General features: G+C 40.8%; 2 protein-coding genes across 2 annotated transcripts in view; one reads left to right on the plus strand and one right to left on the minus strand.

The window, feature by feature from the left end:
* LOC115827840 (whirlin) overlaps positions 1–281 on the plus strand; it is a 46,903-nt gene extending 46,622 nt beyond the window's left edge. The window contains 1 exon segment of the mRNA XM_075353622.1: positions 99–281. Coding sequence (XP_075209737.1) covers positions 99–281 — 183 coding nt within the window.
* Positions 282–5,528: 5,247 nt separating this feature from the next.
* Positions 5,529–20,728, minus strand: stxbp1b (syntaxin binding protein 1b). Its single transcript, XM_030791523.1, has 19 exons — positions 20,692–20,728; positions 15,480–15,529; positions 14,859–14,940; positions 14,206–14,282; positions 13,895–13,973; positions 12,929–13,032; positions 11,562–11,710; positions 11,275–11,359; positions 10,892–11,022; positions 10,208–10,315; positions 9,849–9,909; positions 9,668–9,733; positions 9,317–9,397; positions 8,889–9,027; positions 8,418–8,527; positions 7,901–8,005; positions 7,550–7,635; positions 7,274–7,428; positions 5,529–5,635 (listed from the first exon to the last, which is right to left on the minus strand). The coding sequence occupies exons 1-19, from the start codon at positions 20,726–20,728 to the stop codon at positions 5,529–5,531; spliced, it is 1,812 nt and encodes a 603-aa protein (XP_030647383.1).
* Positions 20,729–21,014: the final 286 nt, after the last annotated feature.

Genomic DNA, 21,014 nt, shown 5'->3' on the forward strand with positions numbered 1-21,014 from the left:
CACACTCTCACACACACACGCACACACACACACACACACACGCACATACATCTCTTTCTTTCTTCCTTTCTTTCTTTCTTTCTTTCTTACTTTCTCAGAAGGGAGGCTCGGCACATAACTGTGGTCAGTTGCGTGTGGGTCAGATCATCCTGGAGGTCAACGGAATATCGCTGAGAGGGATGGAACATCGAGAGGCTGCTCGCCTCATCGCCGAAGCGTTCAAGACCAAAGAGAGTGATCACATCGACTTTTTGGTCACCGAATTCAACAGCACTTTGTAGAAGGAAGCGTTGTCGCGGAAGTCTCAATTACCGCCGGACCGTAACTACTCTTTAAGAGTTATAGCACCGTAGCATTGCCAGGGCTGTAAAAGGAACAGCTTGAACGAGCGAAGCAATGCCTAAAATATAACGGGACGTTTTAAAGACCAATCAATTGCGATTTTAAACTCCTCTTGCACCTTTGTGGTCTGTGCTGTATCTTCAGCTCCGCTTGAATCGCTTGCTGTCAGGCAAGGTCAGTAAAATGACAATGGATCCCCGCTTTAGAGAATTTTGGACTTTCTCAGCAAGTTATGCACTTCACAGTTACAAAAGATGATATACTGAAAAAAAAAAAACAGCCAAAGTGTGTGTACCACATGCAGTGAGTCTGACTGGGAGTGTAAGGGACTGCAGTTGGTCATGGTGTCCTTGTGTGTGTGTGTGTGTGTGTGTGTGTGTGTGTGGGGGGGGGGGGGGGGGGGGGGGGGGGGGGGTGTGGGCCAAGGTCTTGTTCCCTCTCTCCGCTCCGTCAGAGTCACTGATGGTCACGCTCCAGTGTGGATGTGTGAAGAATCAGGCAAATAGCACATCCCTCCAAATGTACTATATTAAGTTACTTCATGATTCAGCTCAGTGGGGGGAGAAAACAGAGATTGGAATATATATGTGTTTGTGGGAGTCGTGTGTGGGGGAAGAGGGGTTGTACAAGCTTTCAAATAATTAGGTGTTGTACACTGGGAAGGATTTTAAAAAAAGGCGGGAAAAATTACAAGAAAAAAAAAAAGATCACTACCCAGGCTTCCATCCCCCCCCCCCCCCCCCCCACATATCAAGGTGTGGTCCAGGGTTCGTAATAGCACGAATCAGAAGACAACATCCACTACTCTCAGAAAACGAAATGTTTTCGCACTAGTACGCCGAGTACCCAGACTCCATTTGGCACCGAGATCCCATTCTCTTTGTAGAGAAGCCTCCTTATTGTACCAGTCAAGAGCAGTCAGAGTGCGTCAGGCAGAGCAGGTCTTGATATATGGTAATGATAGTGGAACTGGCCAAGAGTTTAATATGTATGGCGTTAAACTCTGTGTCACATGGGCCGCTTCACGACTTTGTATTTCACACTTCAGCGTGGTCCGGTACCTGTCCTAGGACAAACCTTTGAAATTCAAAGCAGGCCTTTTGACAAAAAGACTCTGGTCCTTCAAACAGAGGCAAAAAAAGTGCCAAATAGTCTATTAGCTTAGCTACACAAAGCCCACAGAAGACTGTTAACAGTGTATCCATGTTCAACGCTCCGGCAACCCACAGACGCACTACAGATATACAATATACAGTAAAATGTGGTAAGCTTCAGTCTCTCAGTCTCAAATCTGTGCTGTTTTTTTTCTTTGGGTTTAGCAGTGTTGGTAGTTTTTTGTTTGTTTGTTTGTTTGTTTGTTTGTTTGTGAAGTCTTCCTACAGTAGGAAGTTTCTATCAGATGGGCTTAGTAGAAGATCAACCTTTTAAAGAAGTGATTAAAAAATGAAGACTGTTTGGAGGATGTGTGATTATGTTACAGCAGTGAAAAACAACTAGGATTATTGAAAAGTTTGGATAAATATTTTTAAAGACAAAACAAGCTATTTAAAAACATATTATGTGCTTATTTTTGCATGTATAATTGCAGAAATACCCAAATTATATCATTTGCATATATTACTGTATATATTTATTGAAAATGTATGTAAAAGTGTGTATATAGATGAATTTTATTTATATAAAATCTGTCTGCTTTTTTTGGATATAAATATAACCTATAATATAATGTTTTCAACATTGCCCCTGAACATAGTAAGAGACTTACGACCAGTTATATGATATAACTAAAAAATTAAAATCTTGTAAAATATTGCAACTTAGTCCTTAACTTCACATATTGTGAACTTAAACACGTGTTGTCTTATCCTTTACCACAGTCGTAATTCATGTTTCCTAAAGATGTTTGACAAGGAGTTTCCTTTAGTTCAGATGCCTCGGTCAGCTCCCTGAATGGTTTGTTAGCGCCCCCTTGTGTCATTGGTGAGAAAGGTACGCTGTCTCGGAGAACAACAAAAGAATAAAAGTCGAGCATTTATAGCAGTGGTGTCTTCAAATTTTATTTATTTCATCTGTATATTTGTTTTATTTTTGTCTGGGGCAGGTACAGTATGCAGTAGTCAGGGTTTTCTGGGTGTCGAGTGACAGTTTTGGCATAAGTTGTTCTGTAGGGATAGGTCTAAGGAGCTCTGCTTAATTTTATATGGAGTTCTCTTTCATTCAGGATGAACCTTACGAAACAACATGTATGCATGATCTCAGATAATAAATTTACCAAAAAAATTGGATTTCGATAATCAGTGTGATCCTTATAATGATATACTCATATAGTCTGTGAAAATATAAGATTTCTTAAGAAATATGAGATTTTTTTTAAGGTGAGTTTATTAATTTAATATGTGATTCAATAAATTCCATAAAAATTATTACGTTAAGTTCGACTTGTTACACACATATCCATATATGCAGATGTTGTTTTATCTGACAGTGTCGATTCACACCAGTGTGGGACGCATAGGGACTATGGTATTGTAGGAAACATATGTGTTTCACAAATTTGTAATTGCGGTTATTGAGACACGTTTAAATATGCATAAACAAGTAACATGTCCACATTTCTCTCTGTTTTTATGCTCTAATAAATGAAGAACTGTGATAGAATGCGTATCGTTCACAACAGCAAAAAAAAAAAAAAAGAAAGAAAGAAAAAGAAAAGAAAAGAAACAAACTACAAGCGGACACACAGCACACACAGTAAGGAAATAGAAATATATCAAGGGGTAACATAAATATATATATATATATATATGTATATATGGGGAAAAGCAATGATGACTATTTTCATTGTATACAACCGTTACTTTGCAATGGCCCTACCATTAAGACTCTACAAATACACTGAAACACTGCAGCATTATATCGGCTTTTCAAGACTTTTGAGAGTAAAATGATCACAAGAAATGTACATAGCAAATACATTACACACACCTCAACACAGAGTATGTGGAAAGGTTAACTACCACTATAAATCCATTAGAAAACTTACAAATAAAAAAAAAAACAAAAACAAAACAGTAATAACGCTGGCCTTTTTTTCAGTAGTTTTTCATAATTCAAAAAACTAGAGATGAACTGTTTTTATTTATTTACCAATCCAAACTGAAGCAAATGGTAGCTACATTTGACTAATTCTAGCACTACATGATATGGATTTGAGTGCTTCTGTAAGAGTTCACACAATACCAGTATACTGCTGCCTACCAACCTATTCATACATCTGTCATGGTTCAGAGTGTGTTTGACTTTACTGTTCATTCATTCACTCATTCATGGTACTGGTGAGTTTTGTCTCAATTTTAATCCTAGTACAAGTTTAATGAGACAAAGTTCAGTCTTCGAGGCACACTATGTGCAATTTTGTTCTACTTAGACTAAGCAGACTTCTATGAGTAATACAACTGACTTGAGAAAATGCTAGAATACATTTAGTGTAATGATATCCATTTGTCATTGTACACTGCTTTAGTTATTCTATTGAGCAAAAAGAAAAAAGAAAAAAAAACCCACATTGATAAATTGGATTCAATTTCACACCTGTCACAACACCAAATGTCATTGCATACAGTGTTACACGATTGCATATATATACTGTATATATATATATATTTATTTGTTTAGTTTGTTATTTAATAATTTGGCATTATCCCCTGCCACTAGAGTTTGATACTATTCTAAAACAATCTGATTTTTCAGGGGGTGTAACTTTATGCTGAATTGCTTTCTTTCCACCTGAAACAAATTGAGAGTGAGTTTGTTCAAGTCGAGCCCACCCCCAACGTAAGAGGATTAACATACGTAGAGGAGGGCCTGGATGTTCCTTGTCTTAACCGCACTGCTCCTCATCTGGTTTGTTCATATCTTTGATGGCTTGGAGAAGGCGCGTCGGGGTAACTATATCATTTGATCCTATAAACGAGAGAGAGAGAGAGAGAGAAGGAGGGAGGGAGGTGAGAGGGAGAGAGCACACCTTTTAATACTTTTAGGTTGCTTTTGATTTCTTACTGTTGTTCTTTGGGTTCTTCTGTGTTTTCTGTTAAAGTCTTTTTATTTTAGAAATCTGTAATCAAGAAATGGAAGAACTTTGCACATTCTCAAAACTCAGAAGTGCTGCTGGGGATTTCATAAAAAAAAAAAAAGAAAAGTCCTCACTGAATCATTTTTTGATTGCAAAGAATGTCAACAGGCCCTCATCTCTTCAACTCAACAGTTTAATTAAAAAGTTCATCTCTCATCTGCCTCTCATCTCTCTCATCTGAGTACAGATTGGAATGTTCTTGCCGTCTTCTTTATAAAAGATCAAGAAAAATACTTCTCAGTTTCAACTTTTGAAATGTCACCCTAAATCTTAGCTACTCAGTTCCATCAACGGCTATGGTAGATTACAGAATATAAAAAAAAGATGGGTGGATTTATCCTGGTTTACTGACAGTGCTCTTCTGTGAATCCGAAGTCTTAACCATTGTATACTGCTCGTAAAGCCCACAAGTAGATATTTCAGAAACTGCAGCTTCAGTTCTTTGTTACCATCGTTTAATGGAGTAGGACAACATGCCCTGCTCCATTCTGACAGTCTAGTTCTGTTAAGACTTTTGGCAGGTGCATTCCATTTAAAACACAAGTGAAATGATACAAACCACATACGAACAAAACACACAGAGGAATAGATGCAAAGGCGCTCGTCCAGGGCTTGGGAAAAAACCGTGACCGAATGACAGGGTATTCGTCAATTCCTCAGGGAGTAACTGATACAACGAAAGCTCAAGTCCAGGACAAAGGATCCTTGGATTTGGTGGTTGGGTAGTGAGGGGAGAGATTTAGAAGTGAGGGGTTATAAAAGTGGAAGCTTAGGTAGGATGTCTGGAAGGAGAAAATGGATGAAGGTTGTGACATATGAAGCGATCTTCACAACAACAAAGGGATCTTCACAACAACAAATGGATCTTCACAACTAAAAAGGGATCATTGCAACTACGAAGGGATCTTCACAGCTACAAAGGGATCTTCACAGCTACAAAGGGATCTTCACAACTACAAAGGGATCTTCACAGCTACAAAGGGACCTTCACAACCACAAAGGCATCTTCACAGTCTTTACTTCTCAGAGTTCCTGCTCCACCTTCCGCTCTCCTTTAGTCCTCCACCGGCGGCTGGTCTTCAGGGGCAGCGTTTGGATCCAGGAAGTCCGCGTGCTGGAGCTGCTTTAGGTATTTGGCTGGGGTGATTGTGTGGGTGGAGCCTGAGAGAGCAGAAAAACGCGATGCTCCTGTTTCATGCCACTTTATTCATTCTTTGTATCATATTTAAAAAAGGGGGTGGAGTAGTTAAAACCACTGACACCCGCTGATGGCATGTCAGGATCTCAGCCACAAGTGCCAACAGAGTTTATTTTTGATACAGTTTGTAAAAGTTTCAGGGGCCTAAGACAACATATAAGGTGGAGAAGATTGACCTTTCTGTTTCTAAAAATATTAAGAAATGGAACACATGCAGTTTTTTTTTTTTTTTTTTTTTACCTTTTGCTGAGAATCACTGAGAAATTCAGTCTCCTTCATTCAGTTTTACCAGTTGCCTTTTCAGCAAGTCGGACAAAATGATTGATTCTTTCATCTAAATGATCTTTCAGACTTACTCTGCTATTCCTGAATGAATTTAATATGGATTTATAGGTCCACAAAAATGACGGATGAACGATTCTGTAACTCATTCTTCCCAAGTTTCTGCTGCATGTCAGAAAAAATGCAAAGCGGCACTTTGAAGCACCACTTACGCATCTTAAATTGATAAGCATCACACCCAATAAAAAAGCCCTTTTACTTATTAAGTTCTACCCCTCAAATCTCCATTGACACGTTCTTTTCACATTCATATAAACATAACCTCCTGTCAGTTGGTGTAACCTGCCGCAGTATTCAGGTAAAAGGAGGCAAATTACCGCAAGTGACATCTGACATCTGATAAAACAAAGTGCATGTGAAACTACTGCTATGAAGGGCATGGATGTCACGCTCTGTCAGGTTGGATTTTGCAAGATTGCAAGATTTTTCTGTTCTGTGATAAAACCTGCTGATAATGAAACTGTGTCATAATTTTTTTTTTTTTTTCTTACAGCGATTTTCTTCAGACTGTCTTCATTAGTGAGAGACAATAACATTAACAAATGGCAAATGTCATTGGTTTAGGGACTGTAAGGGTTATTGCACTCTGTGATAAATTTGGTATTTGACATTTTGTCTTTGAAACAGTGAGCCTGGTTCCATGTCTCTGACACACTGTTCTCACATTGCAGGTTCTGAACGTGGTTATAGGCACGACTTCACTCTGTTGATGCAGCTTGTTTGGAGACTTGGTACTCTCACTGAGTGTGAATCTAACAGCACACTCAAATACATACAACAATCTCACACACACACATACACACACACACACACGCACGCGCATGCACACACACACACATTTATATACATACTTTAAAGAACATTTATTTTTTTATTTATTTTTAACAATAACCTGATTTTATAAATAACTCTGTACTTCTTCAGGTCCAGCCCGAAAATTAACAAAGCCGAAATATAAACCAGGTCACTGTTCTACTGTTGCTATGCTCATTTAGAACATCCTGTGTTACACTTAACTAGAACTCTCAGTAGAAGTCTCCCACTGGAACACCTCATATCACTCTCAGTAGGAACAGACAATATAATACCCAATCCGAAAACCCAGTGCAATATCCAGCAAAGGAACCCTGCACTGAATTCCCTTCCTCTGTGCCAACTCACCTGTAATAGTATTTAATACCAGTAGTCACCAATAATGGTATTGAATACCAACGATCACAACTAAGAGTACTGTACCGCCTTCCCCTTTGCCAACTCACCGATAATAGCCTCCCATTTGCCGTTGGCCTGTGTGACCTCGTAAGCGCAGCGCATCTCGCTGTACGTGACCCCTCCGATGATGAAGACCATGACGCGCGGTCCTGTGCGCATCTCGCCTGGACTCTTATTCTTATGCCAGTTTCCATAGCGGGCACTGAGAGAGAGAGATCGAGCACCATGAGAGAGGCAGTGTGTGTGTGTGTGTGTGTGTGTGTGTGTGCGTGCGTGCGTGCGTGCGTGCGTGCGTGTGTGTGTGTGTGTGCAGATAGTGTTACCTGGTGGCTGTGGTGGTTTTGGAGGCTGCTGTTCGGGTGGAGATGTAGGGATATTGCTTTGGGTCTAGTTTGTCCTCAATAGCATCCTAGGATATATGGATCGAGGAAGAGAGTAAAGAAAAGAATGAGAGAGAGAGAGAGAGAGAGAGAGAGATGAGAACAGATAGAAGATAGACTTTTATTTAGTGTCCCAGTAATTATAAATATACACACGTTCACTTCAGCACAAACCTTTACAGCTAATACTGCTAATATTATACAAGTCCCACATGTGTTCTCAGTGACAATGTAGGAGAACAAGAGAGAATAAGAGAAAGAATTCTGAAACTTCTCTCTCTCTCTCTCTCTCACCTCCATGATGTCTTTGACAAGTGGTGTCCATCTGGACAGTTGATACGTTTGTTCGCTGATTCGCTCCTTGCGTTCAGGTTTCTTCACTTTCCGCGTGGTAGCTTGCTGAATCAGGACATTCAAGAAAAGACACGAACACGGTATCAGTAACTCATTTTCTGCCAACAGATTCAAAAAATGATATTGCTGCAGAAAAGCTGTCCCCTCAGCTACGAGTGACACCTGGACAAAACTGAAATTTTGAGACAACGAAAAATGTTTCAGACTTTCAAGCATTCTGAAAGTGCTCCTTGCTGCGATGCAGAAAACTCACTGAGCTCTATATAACAATTAAGATCATAAATGACACCTTGTTTTTTCAGCCTTTTGTTGTGTATATGGGTGTTCTTTGGACAAACTGGCCTGTGAAAAGTTAAGCTTGTCATATACTGTGTATATGTGTGTATGGTTTGAGGCAGAGGTTCTAATCATGACTGTGTGTGTGTGTGTATACGTAATAGTTATGGGACAAACTGACCTCAGAAACAATGGGGATGCCCATGTGTGCCATATTGGAGATGATGTCACTGTCTTCAGGCGGGATTTGGGCATGCTGAAGCAGTTTGCAGAGGTTCTCCTCCGTCACACCTAACAAGCACAGATAGACACACTTACATATCTGAAAAAAAAAAAACAAAACCTCTACACCATTAAAACAGTGCTCTATATCCTGCCATTAGGTCCCCATAATGCTGTAGTCACATGTCTGTATCCTCACATTAGGTCTACATTATCTTGTACTCAGATGTTCTATAATCTAACATTAGGTCCTCATTTTGTAGTACTCAGATGTTCTATATCCTGACATTAGGTCCTCCTGATGTTGTACTCAGATGTTTTAGACGCGGACACTATTATGTAATGTTGGTACCACATGTAAAGTCAACACGCTAAATACGTGTTGTCATAGTAACAAGGCGTTTCATGTCTGTCTGTCTGTCTGTCGTACCGTTCTTAAGGAAGATGTAGAGCAGGATGATACGGATCTTGTCCAGGATGCCGACGTTAGCGTCCAGCAGAATGGGAACGATCGCTCTCATGGGGTCTTTGATTTTCTCTCCCTCGGCATCTGTGCCCATCGCCAGGTCCTATCAGAGGTCAAAGATCTTCAGCAAAAAAACACCTGAATTTCATCTCATAAACTGCTCAGTAAATGGTGTGTGTAAAGCAGAGCTCCACTACAGGCAGTAAAAACAAGGCTAACACAGGAAGTCTCATAATTTGTTTATCGCAAAAAAAAGCATGAGTCGCACACAGAGAGACAGCAGTGTCTTGAAATGTGAATCAAAGAACACTAGAGGAGACAATGAAAACATGATCCGCGTGTGTGTGCGCGTGTGTGTGTGTGTGTATGTGTGTGTGTGTTTGTGTGTGTACCTGTTCCACGCGGCACAGTTTGTCCACTGTGCCCTGGTAATGTTTCATGCAGTCCTCTGCCAGGTGCAGGTGAGTAGAATACTAGAGAGTGGAAAGGTCAAAGGTCAGCTCTGATGAAAGCAATTGCGTAACTACCATATTGGCATGTCACCTCTTCTGTAATTATGCTGTGTTTCAGAGGATTCATTCCATATTTATTTCATAGACTACGCCCAAAAATTAGGCAATTTTATGCATATTAAGAGAAGTAGTTACCAGTAATACAAGCATAATTATTGGTTATGTATGCATTACTGTAAATAATTGTGTTCTATTCATTTACAATTTTACGTCAGTGGACAGAATCATTACCTTGCTCAGCTCTTTCTGATACTGAGGCATTTTCTTCAGCATCTGGGAAAGTTCTTTGATGGTAGTCTGTGAAACACACACACACACACACGCACACAGAGTGTTAGGTGAAAATGACTGAGAGGTGAAACAGAATGAAAAACAAATGAATCTACAGCTACATGTCTGACAGGTCTGCCACCTTCTCTCCTGTGTTCATCTTTTTGCTCGCAGAGAAGTCCTTTAGGGATTTGGTCACAGCCCTGCAAGTGTGTGTGTGTGAGTGTGTGTGTGTGTGTGTGTGTGTGTGTGTGTGAATGTGTATGAGAGAGAGAGAGAGAGAGAGAGAGAGAGAAAAAAAGAAAACGAGAGAGAGCGATAGAACTAGAATTAGAATTCACATTTCAAGACAACAACAACATAAACAACAACAACAAAAACAAAAAATTCAAAAACAGAACATGCTCTAATCAGTTTAAATGAACATCGCAAAGCTAGTATTCCCCCGGGCTCCCACTTTTCCCACACACAGTAAATCCACACGCTCTCAGCCAGACTCACGTGGAGACTTCAGCTATGTGTTTGTGTCTGAGGGTCAACCACAGGTCATCATCCTCATCCAGCAAAACCTCCTTCATACGAGTGTCCCCCATCCCACTCGTTTCATACCTAACAACAACAACAACAATAACCACAACAACAACATAAACATAAACAACAATATAAATCAAAATTTCCAGTCACTCTCCAACTTAACACAACTAACAGACTGGCAAAAGGTAGAAGGTAGCATCAAATGACATCGAAAGTCATACAGCTTGAGTCAAATGTTAAGATGGTCCAAATAGGAATGTTTCTATTGGACAGTTTTGAATTTTGGCTCAAGCTATCTCGCTAACTGAAAAATATTGTTTTGGAGAAGACCACGCTGGAAATGGTCGTGACTCTTCATTTCGTGGTTTTGTCGAAACATTTTAGACGTCACTTCGCAATGTTTACTGCACTTGTGTTTTAGCAGTCACTGTTTTTTGGTTGTGTTTTTTGTAGGGTTTTCAGTTGTTTCATGTTGGCTTGAAACAAAACTGAACAGGGACACAGCGTTCCCCCAGAAGGCGAGAGAAGAGAAGTAATATCGCTAATATCTGTATCAGAGAAGTAATGTGATTTATCCATACGTCGAGTAAAAATGAGATGATAAAAAGAGACGGGGTGAAAGAGAAGCTGAGAGGAGGAGTGGGGACTGACTTGTAGACGTCGTTCTCGATAGGCAGCAGGTCGTAAGCCATGGCCTGTAAGGTAAGCTCATGCAGGACAGGTGAGACCGGATCAAATCCCCGATCCAGAATCAACAGCTGAGAACGAGCCTTATCTGGACCCTGCAGGAGGATAAGATAGAGAGGTGTGTGTGTGTGTGTGTGTGTGTGTGAGAGAGAGAGAGAGAGAGAGAGAGAGGGAGAGAGAGAGCATAAAACATCAAAAAAGAAAATAACAGTAAATATCTGGTCATGTGCAGAGTGACACTGCTGTTAAAAAAACATCAAACTTGAACATTTCATCTTCTTTCTCCGCGCTCCTCTATGTTAATCTTGTGTATGTGTATCAGTCCAAGTGACTGTTTGGTAAGTCACCTCTCCCATCGTTGGGTCATCTGCTTTGTAACCATCCAGTTTATCCTGCAGGAGCTGGGCCAGAACAGCATTGTCCTTGTATTCCCTGCACAAAACAGACCATTACACAGAGCTGTACCGGGGTTGTCCTGGACTGTCAACTCACCTCTGCATAACACCTGTGCACGTATGAGTGTGTGCGTGTGTGTGTGTGACTATCTGTATGTGTATGTGCATGTAAGTGAATGTGTGTGTGTGCACACGCACGAGTTTGTGTGTGTGTGTGTGTGTGTGTTTACGTGTCTCACCCTCGGTAGCGTACGGCCGGATACTCTTTGAGAGTCGAGCAGAGGGTGGCGATTTGCTCTGCCAGCCGCTCCAGCACCTGATTCTTCACGTCGGCTTTAAAGGGGCTGTAGAAGTCCTGAAAGGCATCAGATCTGTCCACAGTGAACACCTATGAGACACAGAAAGACCAGAACATAAACGTCCTGTCCACAGAGAACACCTACGAGACACAGAAAGACCAGAACATAAACGTCCTGTCCACAGAGAACACCTACGAAACACAGAAAGACCAGAACATCAATGTCCTGTACACAGAGAACACCTACGAAACACAGAAAGACCAGAACATAAACATCCTGACCTCCTCACATCAAAAGCACTATATGAGTAAAATATTATTTCGTTCTCCCATTTTTACAGAAAAAAACATGAAGTCATAACTGTGTGTGTGAAAGACACATTGGTGATGATTCACAGTCAGCACTTATCAGAGCCATTACCAGACTAATAATTTTTAGATTCTTTTAAGAACCTGAAATGTTGTTTTCCCTCAACAGTGTACAGAGGCTAAAGAAAGTGGACATAGGTGTAGCCATGTTGCCATGACCCATAGGGTGTGTGTGTGTGTGTGTGTGTGTGTTTGTGTTATTCCCCTATTCCTCTTAATCCTCTTACACTGTCCTGATGCTCCAGTGACCCGTGAGCAATAGGACTGGTCACTGTTTCTGGACGCTCTCACGTGTGTTTATATAGTAATTTGTTTTTGTCTTCCTCACGTATGTCAAATTGCATGACAATAATATGAATGGTTCAGGGCTCTCCCTCCAAATTCTATCCATGTTCCCTCACCCCTGCTTTTTCTCCACTGGGATTGACCAGTAATCTGGGTTATAGTCCCTGTCTTTCCTACCAGACTAGCCTTCACACACACTGCTCCATCTGCTGGCGGTCATGTGACCTCAATCCCTTTCGATGGGCAAGTTCCCCTCCTGTCACACAAGCTCCTGCTGCCTCCCATTGGCTGTCAAGCTAGCTGTCCAAAGCACGTTGGCCAATAAGGAGCCAGATTAAGGCTTGGTTTAGGCTGTCCAACCCCCCCCCCCCCCCAACCCCCAACCCCCTAGTGGGATTAATTATCCAGGACAACAGCCGAGGATTGAGGGCCAAAAAAAAAAAAAAACAGCCATGCCCCAGGCTAAAGCCATTCTGGAATGTTCTGTCATGAGATGGCTTTCCCTCAACACCACACCACACCATTCCCCCACCCACTTCACTCATCTTTCTAAGTATCATCCCTTCTTTATTCTCTCTCTCTCTCTCTCTCTCTCTCTCTCTGTCTCTGTCTCTGCATGCCAGTCTGTCATTGCTTTGCTGTGGAGGCTCTTACCTGTGACTCATAGGGGAGGAAGGCTATGTTAATCTCTGTCAAAGTCTTAGTGGCTTTGGCAGCGCGGGATTTGGTCAACAGGTTAAACAGAGAGTCCGGGACGGCTGTGGAAGTAAACAAACATGAATGACAGAATGACAGGGGGATCTTGACAGGTGAGAAATTTCTGGGTTTTTCCCTTAAAGAAAAATCAACATAAAACAAAACAAAACAAAACATTGCTCTGCAAACACATGTATTATAAAATGACCTCAACAGAATATTGTTGTCTTATATGAATTTAATACTATGAAAGTTATCTGTGAGGTTACTGTACATTAGAAATCATTAGGCCCTGATGCCTAAGACGTTTTGGTATTCTTATCTTCACTTTCTCTTTCTTTTTTTTGTGACATGAGCTTGTACACGTTTGCCTCATCAGATTCAGCAAACACTCAAAACTTCAGAAAACTGAACATATATTAATATTGTGATATTATACAATAGGCTCTAGAGCCAATTTAATGTCAATAATATTATTATATCAGTACATTTTGAATTATAATTTGAACAGCAAATACCACTGTCAAACAGGATTATCTCATAATCCTACATTGTGAGGTCCAGTTTATACATTCAAACTCAAAATTCTCTCAGAGTTATGACATAGATATAATCCATTACTCAAGAAGAAAAAAAAAAGTTTTGTAGCTTTTGAGAATGGCAGATTCATGGTAAACTACTCGTAAAACTTGTTTGTGCCTGAGAGAACGTTCTAGATGTGAGAAAAATGATGAACGTGGCAAAGTTCTCTTAAAATTGCTTACGCCATTTAAAAACAAATCTGTTCTTACGAGCGGGTTGTGTATGAGGCCCATTGCTTTTTTTGGAAGCCGAGCTGTGGGGATTTCAGAGGAATGGATCACAAAAGCAATGCCAGGGCCTGAGGTAATGACAACACACAAGCTCGCCCCGCGCCTAACTCACCATCTGTGAAAAAGACGTGAGCACCTCGGTAAATGGGCACACGGGGATCTCTGAAGTCGTTGATGAGACCTTCCACCGACTGCAAGATAAAAGTCAAAGAAAAACGAAGACAAGAAAAAAAAACATGAGCCTTAACTAGAGGAGTGGAAAGTGGAAAGATTATTAACAATCAGCACTTTGTATAGCAAGTCAGACAATGTTGCGATAACATTTCAAACAGAATTACTTGAATTTTTAACTATTCTTTTCTGAGACTGTGTGTGCATGTATGTGTGCTTCTGTGTGTGTGTGTGTGTGTTAGCTTTAAGTACCTCATCAGAAGGAGTAATGAGATAAATTGCTTCCATGGTTGGCAGAGGTTCACGTCGTTTAGTGATGTCTTCAACAACTGAACGGAAAAGACGGACACAGAAAAGACCGAGAAAAGGAAGTTAGTTAGAGAGCAACTCTGTCTGTGTGTTTGTGTGTGTGTTTGTGTGTGTGTGTGTGTGTGTGTGTGCAACTCTGTCTGTGTGTTTGTGTGTGTATGTGTGTGTATGTGTGTGTGTGTGTGTGTATGTATGTGTGTGTGCGTGCATGTGTGTGTGTGTATGTGTGTGTGTGTGTGCAACTCTGTATGTGTGTTTGTGTGTGTATGTGTGCATGTGTGTGCGTGCATGTGTGTGCGTGTGTATGTGTGTGCGTGTGTGTATATTTGCGTGTGTGTGCGCGTGTGTATGTGAGCGTGTGTGTGTGCAACTCTGTATGTGTGTTTGTGTGTGTATGTGTGTGTGTGTGTGTGCATGTGTATGTGTGTGCGTGTGTGTATATGTGCGTGTGCGTGTGTGTATGTGTGCGTGTGTGTATGCACACGCACGTGTGTATGTGTGTGTGTATGTGTGTGTGCGTGCATGCATGTGTACATGCGTGTGTGTGTGTGTGCGCGCATGCATGCATGTATGTGTGCTTTAAGACCCATACTCACTCGTGATTCCCTCAGACATGATGTCTGTCATTTTACAACATGACGAGATCATTTTCATGCTAAGTTTGTCCACCACCAGGACCTGTGGACACACACACACACACACACACACAGCTTGGATTGAGTTTCCACACACTCATACTCAGTGTTCATAAAGCCTACATACAGACTGTAGTAACATCTGCAGAGAACATTCATAACACAGGCATGTTATAAACAACAGCAGAAAAAGATGAACAAGTACTCATACAGCATCCCCAAGGGGTATACACTGTAAACAACATCATATCAATAATAACGAACTATTCAGCTTTATTATACACGGCACAGTTTTGGTGCACTTACTAAACTCAAGTCAAATACTTGGTCCGAAAACTTTTTATTTGTTTATAGACAAAAGCTGTGTGTGAGCAAGCTGTTATAACATTTTTTTTTCAAAGTGCACAACATTACTGAAGCTCTGAGTATGCTACTTCAAAACATCATAAACTGTTATAACATTCTTATCACACATCATAATGTTCTTTACTGAACATATCTGACAGAGAATGAACACCTCCACACATTAAGTCAAATGAACAGAATAACGTCCAGCTAAATTAAATTAAAGGCATAAATTACCTTCCATTCCCCCTTCTTCCTCACTTTCCTGATGACATCATTCATAATCTCTGTAAAAAAACAAACACAAATAATAATAATAATTCCGCTCGAAATATGACTTTGGGTCAAACTTATTTTCCATATTCCTTGTTGTCAATTTACTGTCGGTAGTTTGAAAAAAATCCCCAAAAAAAGCGAATACATTACAGCTCTTTTTGCCTTTTTTCTTTTTTTTTTCTTTTTTTTAAAGTTTCCAAAACTTCACAAGGGAAAATAAGACGACTCATAAAACAGAAAAAGGAAATGAGGCTTCGAGGTCGTAGCAAAAAAAAAAAAAAGAATCATTTAAATTTAAAACCTATCTCCATAAAAATAACTTTATTATAAAAGTGAGCAGGTGGTACACCTTCCCTTGTCTTGCGCATACAGCTTTCAGAATAAAAACTGAAAAAAGACTGAGGTCACAGCGTGGGGAGAATTCTGTACAATGATTTCACCAGAACAGTACAGCACGTCTGGAACTCTTAAATAAAATATAAGATGGAGCTATGTACACACTCACACACACACACACATTATATAATATATATATATGTGTGTGTGTGTGTGTGTGTGTGTGTGTGTGTGTGTTTGTGTATACATACACATGCACACACACACATATTCACGTGTATGTATGGATGTATGTACGGACGTATGTGTCAGCCCAGCTGACAGCCTTGGTGCCTGACAGAAGGGGCATGTATCAGATGCCAGATGTTTAATGGTACTTTATGCAGATGCCAAACTGTTGGAGTGCTGAAGATGGTGTGAACAAATCACGTCTCTGACACTCTAAATTTATCCACGAGGTGTTGGACACTTCGCACACAGTCTAACAGCACCCCCCACCCCCCCCTCCGTTTCCCTCATCACCCCTCCGTACACACCCACAACACACACGCACACACACGCACACACATACGCATGCCAACCCTTCCTCCCCAGGTGCAGCTCTCTTTGTGTAACAAAAGATGCCAAAGCCTGTTTCTGGAAAAATCTCCATTCTCAGGCACACGCAAGGGGCGTGCAGATTCCTCCACGAGCACTACGTAAGAACGCGTCCGACCAATCAAAGTCCAGAGATTTTGCCATGCACCTAACAGTCTGCCAGCTCCTGACTCATCCTTAATCTCCAAACAGTCACTTCCAGAAAGATATTTGAAAATGTATGTTAAAGAGAGAAAAAAAAAACATGATGCAGATTTTAATGCCGTGGTCTCGTAATTCTACTTATTTCAGTTATGGGTGTCAACTGAAAAACAAAACAAACAAACAAAACAAAAAAACCCAATCATTCGTACATTCCACCAGCATGCTGACACACATGTTACACTGCAACAAGGAGGACTCTTCAATGACAAGTAATCATTGCAGTTACTCATGGAAAGCAGAGGCTTTGTCCGTGATAGTACAGTAGGAGAGGACCGTGACTACAGACATGGTTTAAAGGAACATTTCCTATCTGTTGTGGACGCAGTGACAGTGCCACAAAGCCTAATCTGGATCCAATCTTCTTATGTCATCCCTCTATTTCTGTCCTCTCTGTCTCTCTCTCTTTCTTTCTCTCTCTCTCTCTCTCTCCTCCTCCTCTCTCTCATCGACCGGATATGATGTCAAATAGGACCTGACTTTGTCCCCCAAACTCTGAAAATTCTCATCCAATCAAACAATGAGTCATTTCAGGGAATTGGAAAAAAAACAACAAAAAAAAACCTCCCTTCATTCTCTGTTGGCGACATAACACCTCTGACGGCTGTGATGTAATGTCCCTGTGAAGCTAGACAAAAGGCTGGCAAAGATTTTGATTAAGACACCAGAACTGTCTGGCTAGTCTCATATAAAAAAAGAATTGCTTTGAACACAGTGAAAAAAGAAAAGTTACAAATGGTAGGCCTAGCCCTTACCAATACTGTAACCATTCTATATTTTTTTTCACAAAACCATGTTCATAATATTTCACGAATAACCCAAATTGTGGAATCGTGCTGGTCATTCAAGTTCATCACAATTTTTACGAAAGCTTATTGAGATGTGAGTGAGATGTGTGTCACTTTATATGAAGGAAAACACAAGCCTGTAGTGTAAGTGGCATTCTGGGAAAAAAAGGTTGCTCTGAACACTTCAGGCAAGTTCCTCACTGCAACCTTGACTTATCTACCGGGCCTTTCTAACTGATCTGAAATATCCGGGTACAGTTAATATGACTGACAGAGCATTTAGCCAATCACAAAGAAACACAGACACGTTAACATGCTCCTGATTCCTATTCACTCCATTCAGGTCTGCTAGAGAGGGAATGTTCCAGAAGAACGTGGTCCCCGAGTCTGGTCAGCCAACGATTCATAAATATTTTGATATCGGCCAAAAGGGTGTTATTTAAAAAAATGGTGTAGTTGTGGGTAGCGAGATAATAGTAATATCTGTCTCTCCACCAATGTGGCGTTGAAATTTCTATCCAGTTGCTGAACTGGATTAACTGGAGGGGCCCAGTGGGCAAGAGTCAGCAACAAAAGCCCAAAAGCTGCTTTGGAGTGAGAACCTCCTCTTCTCCTCCTCTCTCCTCTCCTCTCCTCCCTTCAGAAAATAAGGCACTGGCAAAGAATATAAGGAGCTCATCATTCATATTATGGTTTTATAAATGAAAAACAGTGTAATGAATAATAATGATGTATGTTCGTGGAAAAAATGGTGATGACCAGACAATGACTCGCCCTGCATCCAATCTGAGGGAGGTTTTGGCTTGAGGACCAAGGTGACGAGGAGCCCTGGGTGTATCTAAATTATCCAACGGCCAATCATTCCCATCCATTTACCAACTGCTCAACTCTCCACTTCCTGTTTACTGTCCAAACAGGAATTAGAAACAATGTCAGCCATGGGACAGTACATATGTTTATGTACCTGGACTTTGTGGCCATAAAGACTGTCAGGGTTTTTTTTTATTATTATTATTATTATAACTTTGTCTCTGACTCATGACATTACATGGGAGAGCTTTTTTTTAAATTGAAATTATAATCTGTGTTCACAGTTTGTTCCTTATTATGCAGGGCTAATTGCAAATTTGCCATCTGACAATTTGCAAATGCCTAACACATGCAGAGATTTCAACGTGACTCCAGTCTCAGTAAACGTGAGCGAGCCACTCTGTCAGAATAACCTCAGAGCCGGAGGGATTTTTATTCCACAGAATCAAACGGTGTCAAAATCAGGGCCAGAACCTGGGGGGGGGGGGGGAATAAAAGATCAAATTTTTGCCCCCCCCCCCCCCCCCCCCCTTAACTGTAGCCTAATCATAATGTACATTTATGCCCCATTGCAAATCTCAAATGCCCCCTCAGTCATTGCACCCTGCAGCCAGCCCTGGTCAGGAAGGATTTAGGAGGGAAGGACTTCGCATCAACATGAATGCAAAATGAGGTGAGTTTACATTTGGCTGATTCAAAAGAACCTATCAGATGGTTATGAGAGCAGCGAGTTTCATTTTCAGGGTATTTTACAAACATCCTCAACATGCCACAATCCTATCAGTCCACAGCACCCCCCCCCCCACCCCCCCACCCCCCCAGCCATCTCTTTCATTTTCCACACACATTTCTCAAATATTGTCCACTTTACCAGATTACAGATGTCTGTATTCTCTCTTCCTACACAGTGGTATGTTCCACATCCAGTTCCTCCTCCAATTTATTCTTTAAAATGGTGAACAACCATGTTCTACAAATGCTCTCTAAATTGTGGACTACAGTGGAGGTGTGGATTTGGTGTTTGAAAGAATTGGGTATCCTCTACTGTTTGGACAACTGAGGTGTATTTGTGTTTTGTTTCTATGTGAGTCAGCTCTCACATCCAAGTCTTGGATGTGTATGTCTTGGACGCATAACAATCACATCCAAGAAGTACATTTACAGACAGCTGACAAAATGAACACTGTTGCACCTCCATTTTGAGCACTGCTTCCACAGTGGGCTACTTTAATAAAAGGTTAGAGTGAAGAGGATGAAAAGACGATTCTTGCAGGAAAAATATATGTCAGTATCAATGCTGGTTTCTGTTTCCATGATCAGCCGTTGCCTGACACAGAGGGATGGTTAACTCATCAACAAATGAACTAAAAGTTGAAACGAAATCAAACTTACTTCAGAAAGAAAGATATTCGTTGCTGTCGTCAATATCATTATCATAATTATCATCATCCTTTAAAGCCGAACTATCTTCACCTTAACCCTAACAGCACTCTCGGCTTCAAGTCAGTCGGAAAATCTGTTCTCTAGGGTTCGTTTTCACATCATTTCAGGGGCCGCGACATCACTACACGAGCAGTAAGTGTATTTATGAGTAAAGTACGGCAATAAAGTACGGAATTAATTTCGCTTAGTAACACGAAAATGGAGTTTGCACCCGGTCTCCGTTATTTGCTACTGCTATCAAGGTGTCAGTTGGAATCCATATGGACGTTTTGTCAATGAAGCCTGCTTTAGTTTTTTTTCTGTCTCTCAATTTCTCAGATTAGTGTGTCACCGCAGAAACGACTAGGTGCTCCTGTCATGGAAGATCTTTAATCCGAAAGCACTGCGCTGCGCAGATTAGCGCGTGTTCGTGAGTCCTTGTGTGGATTTATGGGAGGCAAAAATGATCCATTATCTTTTAAAATGAAACACTTCATTGTAACAGTTGTAACAGTCGAGCTAAAATAATAATAACAAAAGAAAAACCCTCTAATTTTAAAGCGATAGCCTATTTGTAATCTTTGCGCAACATGAAAACTGGGGAGCATTCGGCGCGTCAGTCCCTAAACTGATCAAAAAAAATGGATGAATGTGCAAGTGAAACTCTGATATACGATGCTGCCTTTGTATTTAGGTATTAAAAAATATTAAAACCTTACATTAAGGACGTTCAATCGAATGTCAGAGTCGCAAAGTTGTTTTTAAAAGAACCTATCCATGACTACAAAGTAAATGAAATAATTCTAATTGTTAAGGCAAATAGATCTTTTCTGTTTCTATATACAAGACATTTTAACTAGTTTTTAACAGCTGAACAACACTTTATTAAACTGACCTTACAGCAAAACATAAACAGCTTCTCAACTGTTTCTCAATAATGTTCTTATTCTTCTAATGATAAAAAAAAACCCCGAAGCCACAACTGTAAATCAGCAAAAGAGTTTGAATCAAATTCTTACTCTCTCCAACGATCGCCTTGAGTCCTAGAGGTGCCATGACGCCTAGGTGTCTGACCGTTCCAATGATCGATCTCTCTTCCCTGACCGTCCGCCCAAAACCTCCGATGGACGAATTAGTACCACCAGCTCCCTCACGCCTGACTGTGATGAGCGGGACGTGATTGCGTCGAAACCTAATCCAGATTCCTACGCCTCCACTAATCTACTGTTGACTCAGTTGCTCCGCACAGGATGATAAGCAACAATGTTTCGAATCTGAACAATACGCCTTTCTTTCTCTTTCCTCGTCTTTCGTGTTATTGTTTATTTGTTTAGTTTTATTG

The sequence above is a fragment of the Chanos chanos genome, chromosome 14 (assembly GCF_902362185.1).
Source record: "Chanos chanos chromosome 14, fChaCha1.1, whole genome shotgun sequence".
NCBI lineage: Eukaryota > Metazoa > Chordata > Actinopteri > Gonorynchiformes > Chanidae > Chanos > Chanos chanos.